The sequence below is a fragment of the Trichechus manatus genome, unplaced genomic scaffold (assembly GCF_000243295.1).
Source record: "Trichechus manatus latirostris isolate Lorelei unplaced genomic scaffold, TriManLat1.0 scaffold00309, whole genome shotgun sequence".
Lineage (NCBI taxonomy): Eukaryota > Metazoa > Chordata > Mammalia > Sirenia > Trichechidae > Trichechus > Trichechus manatus.
Window position 1 is genome coordinate 1,188,524 of NW_004444245.1, and position 4,431 is coordinate 1,192,954.

A 4,431-nucleotide genomic window follows, 5' to 3' on the forward strand; every position below is an offset into this window, starting at 1 on the left:
GCCCAGGCCGCCCACCCACTAGTTCCTCCACTCTCAAGGCCCCTCCCCTGCCCCAGCCTGCAGCTCTGTGGGGGGCCCCACACCCCTGCACCCAAGGGGTCCTTGCCCAACATCTCTGCTTCCCCTGCCCCGAGCCCCACCTCCCACCCCGGGGCAGCAGTGGTGTTTCCCAACCACCCGCCCAGCCTTCCCCTCCCCAGGCACGGTCCCCATCCCTCCCATCGGCATGCGGTCAGGTGCCTGGCTTCTGGGCTCTGCTCCCACCCAGTCCCACAGGCCCCTGGGGATGGGTGACGACCCTGGGTGGGCAGCTGTGTAGTGTACATCGAGTCACCCTCCGGAGCAGCTGGCCTCTCTGGACCCCGTGGAGGCCCTCCTTGGCCCTGTCTGCGGGCCTGGCCTGGCCTTCCTCTGGCCCCCACCCGCGGCCCCCTGACTGCACTGTACTGTCATCATCATGAGGGGTGTCTCCTCATTTGCCTCTTAACTCCAACCCTCCCCACCCCGCACATCCCCAGGCTCTGGGCAGACAGGGCTCAGTCCACGCACCATCACCCAGGCTGGGGGGGGGTCCTCCCTCCTCCCTCCTCCCTGTGCCCCGAGAGCCCCCTGGGCTGCCAGCCCCCGACCCACGTGCCCTGGGCTGCCATTCCTGTCCCTCACAGACAGTAAAGCCATCGTGGATGGGAACCTCAAGCTGATCCTGGGCCTCATCTGGACCCTGATCCTGCACTATTCCATCTCCATGCCCATGTGGGATGAGGAGGAAGACGAGGAGGCCAAGAAGCAGACGCCCAAGCAGAGGCTCCTGGGCTGGATCCAGAACAAGCTGCCACAGCTGCCCATCACCAACTTCAGTCGAGACTGGCAGAGCGGCCGCGCCCTGGGCGCCCTGGTTGATAGCTGTGCCCCGGGTGAGACGGGGCAGGGCCTGCTGCAGTGCCCACTCTGGGCAGGGCGGGGAGACGGCTCTGTGGGATCCTGAGGCCCTCGGGCTCACGGCTCTCCCCTCCCTGCAGGCCTGTGTCCTGACTGGGACTCCTGGGACGCCAGCAAGCCCGTGAACAATGCACGGGAGGCCATGCAGCAGGCCGACGACTGGCTGGGCATTCCTTAGGGCACAGACTTAGTTTAAAATGGCTCCAGTACCTTTTTACCTCAATAGTGCCCTTCTAAGCAACGATCCAATCACAAAAGTTTCATGGAATCAATGGCATTTGAGCCGAGTCTTTAGGGAAGAGTCAAGCTTGGATATGTGACAAAGATGGAGAGGCCTTTTATTTTCAATTGTTTTATTATGGAAATTACACATATGCACAAAGTAGAGAGAACAGTATACTCTTCACCCAGCTCCAACAGTTGTCAACAGTTGGGCGCCAGCACTTCTTGAAGTAGTGAAAGAAGAGGCGCCCACCTGAGTGTGCTCAAATAAAGGGGTGCTCACTGCAAGGCTATATGGACCTGGAGGGGGTGTTGTTGGGCACCAAGCAGCTACTATTTTTATCGCTGTCTCTCTTGCTCTCACTCCCGTTTTTTCTGTCTCTCTGTAGTCATGTGGAATTCATTCATCTAATTTAGCTACCACCTCACCTTCTCTGCCTTCTGCCCAAATGACTGACCTGGAATCTCCATCTGACTTCCCTGCAAGGATTCTTGCAGGGAATCTCATGAAGTGCCATTTGATGGCGTTCCCCATGCCAACTCTTCCTCTTCAGGCTGCAACATTGCCTGGCTCTGAGGGCACAGGAAGGAAGTACAGCCTGAGGGGGAGAGGGCAATGTGCTGCCCTAAACTCTAGCTCATCCTCACTGCCATTGGTTTGCACCGTGCCATGTGTCACTTTCCACGGGTTGCTGCAGGCAATCCTCACCACAGTCCCAGGGAGTGTGTAATAGGATTGCCCTGTCTTTGAGCATAGCACTGGGCTGTCACAAGGAATTCCTTTGTCTGTCCTCCTCCACCCTACTGGTCTGTGAGCTCCCAGACAAACCTTGTAGTGAATTCTTCTCTGTAGTCTCCATTTTCACTCAGAGACTTGTCCTGACCTTGGCATTGACCAAAGAGCAGGCAGGGCTAGGTGTTAGGTAGACATGATAGACATGATTCTGCCCTCTTGGATGCAACACTCTTATCAAGGAGTGCTCCCTCTGGTGGTCTCTTTGAGGCAGAAGGCTGGGTTTTCGCCTAGGCATGATGAGGGAGGTGGTAAGGGCCACAAAGTGAGAAGAGCAGGCAAGGTTGAGAATAACTGCTTAGTGTTTTTCTTCATGCCTCAGGAAAATTTTTTTTTTTGCTTAAATAATAAGAAAATGTATTGTTGACCGAACACAAGTCCAGACAGAGGTGGTCATGGGGTTGGTTTAGTTGCCCAAGGAAGAGTCCATCAAGGACCGAGGCCTCCTCCTTTTTGACTCTTTTAACACTCACATACCTAGAAATTGGTTGGGTGGTGGGGATGGATCATCCCTTCCTATGAGCGAATAGGTGTAACACATTGTATTAAAATGAGTTGTTTTTGTGCTTTATCATCCAAGCTAATTTGTGAGGTCCCGGAGGGCAGGGACCATGTCTTACACTTTTCTGTATCCCCAGTGCCAAGTCCAGGGCTTGGTACACAGAAGGTACTTATGCATTCATTCAAGAAATACTTACTGGTAAGCGCTATGATGGAGGGAAACACAGGGAGCCATGGCACTTGGCCCAGCCAGTGGGGCGGGAGTGTGGTCAGCAAATGCCTTCTTGTGATCATTACACCTGAACTAAGTCCTCAGATCAGAGAAGTCTCAACCTGGCAGGATATCGAAAACTTTCATTCCATTAGCAAGTGAGGTCTGAAGATATTCCTAAGCCAAAGCTCATGGGGGTTCACAGTTCAGTCAGTTAACATTTATTGGCACCTATTATGTGCCAGGTGCTGGGGTGACAGAGATGAATCACAGTCACCTCTAGGCCAGTTAGGGAGATAGAAGAGGGGTAGCAGAGGGGCTGTCTGCACAGGCTTCTGGAACAAATAGCCCTTTAACTGAGATTCAGAGATGAGGAGGACTCAGCTGGCCTGGAAGCTGGAAACGGGGGAGGTCCCGAAATGCCTTAGTGAGGATGATGAGCTGAATGAGGGCCCCAATGCTGCTGCTGCTTCAGTTTGTGCTGTTGCATCTTAACTGAACTCTAGGCCATTTTCTGGTGTGGGGGAATTCAGTTTCTGGGATGGCTCTGCCTATCACCCCTTTACTTTATCTAGTCTGGACTTGGGGAGCTTCCTGTATTTCCATCCCTGTTGGTTCCTTGGCCAGAGAGGTGGCTGACATAATGTTTTGTTTGGGTCATCTCGTGACCTGCTTCCTGTCAGTGTCCATGACTCTGACACTGATCCAGATAATGGATGGCATTGTCCGTGAGGGGACAGAAAACATCCACAAATGCCCCAGAACTGCTCTGTCTCTGAAAGCTTTAGCATTCGTTCCATCTCTCTGACCGCGGAAAAGGGGGCAGTTGAGTTCCAGGTGCACTCATAACCATGATGCAGCCCTCACAGGAAGGAGCAGGGCAACGAGGTGAGGGGTGAGATGACCCACTGGCTTCTTGAAAGGAGGCCAGGTTAGTTGTGGTGGGCCACACCTTCCCCTTCAACTTGCGTTGGGCTGCCGCTTCATCCGATTGTGGCTCTCCAAGAGTCTCCTGAGGGCTCCCTTGACTTCCTTGTTCCTCAGACTGTAGATCATAGGGTAGAGCATGGGGGTTATATTGGTGTAGATTAAGGACACAATTTTGTCCTGTTCTGGGGTGTAGCATGACTTAGGGCGAATGTAGATGAATATCGCACAGCCATAGTGCATAAGAGAGACCAGTAAGTGCCCAGCACAGGTGGAGAAGGCTTTGCTTCTGCCCTCAGCTGAGTGGATTCTGAGGATGGCAGCAATAATAAATCCATAAGAGAGCAGGATCAGCAGGAAGGGAATCAACAAGATGAGCATGCAAACAAGGAAGACTGCAATCTCTTTGGCTTGGGTGTCGGAGCAGGCCAGGAATAGCACAGCAGGGATGTCACAAAAGAAATGATTGATTTCATGGGACTGGCAAAAGGGCAGGCGGAATATCAGTGTGGTAAGGGTGAGTGAAAGTGCAAAGCCACTGACACACGCCAGCACCAACATCTGCAAACAGAGGGTTCTGGTGATGATGAGTGTGTAGCGCAGGGGGTTGCAGATGGCCACAAATCGGTCGTAGGCCATCGCAGCTAGGAGAAAGCACTCTGCCCCACCCAGGGCAATGAAGAGGAGCATTTGCAGGGCACAGCCCAGGAAGGGCATTCGTTGGTTCCTGGACAGGAAATCAGCTAGCATGTTGGGGACAATAACCAATATGTAGCAAATTTCAATGGTGGACAGGTTGCGAAGGAAAAAATACATAGGAGTCTGGAGGCTGGAGTCA

General features: G+C 53.4%; 1 protein-coding gene across 1 annotated transcript; it reads left to right on the forward strand.

The window, feature by feature from the left end:
- Window positions 1–226: 226 nt before the first annotated feature.
- On the forward strand, window positions 227–1,117 carry LOC111819213 (filamin-A-like). Its single transcript, XM_023725431.1, has 3 exons — window positions 227–231; window positions 604–914; window positions 1,020–1,117. Exons 1-3 carry the CDS (start codon window positions 227–229, stop codon window positions 1,115–1,117), a joined length of 414 nt encoding a protein of 137 aa, XP_023581199.1.
- The last annotated feature ends 3,314 nt before the right edge of the window (window positions 1,118–4,431 follow it).

Coding starts and splice junctions, on each gene's coding strand:
- LOC111819213 (XM_023725431.1), top strand. Junction 915..1,019: donor GGTTGATAGCTGTGCCCCGG/GTGAGACGGGGC, acceptor CCCTCCCTGCAG/GCCTGTGTCCTGACTGGGAC.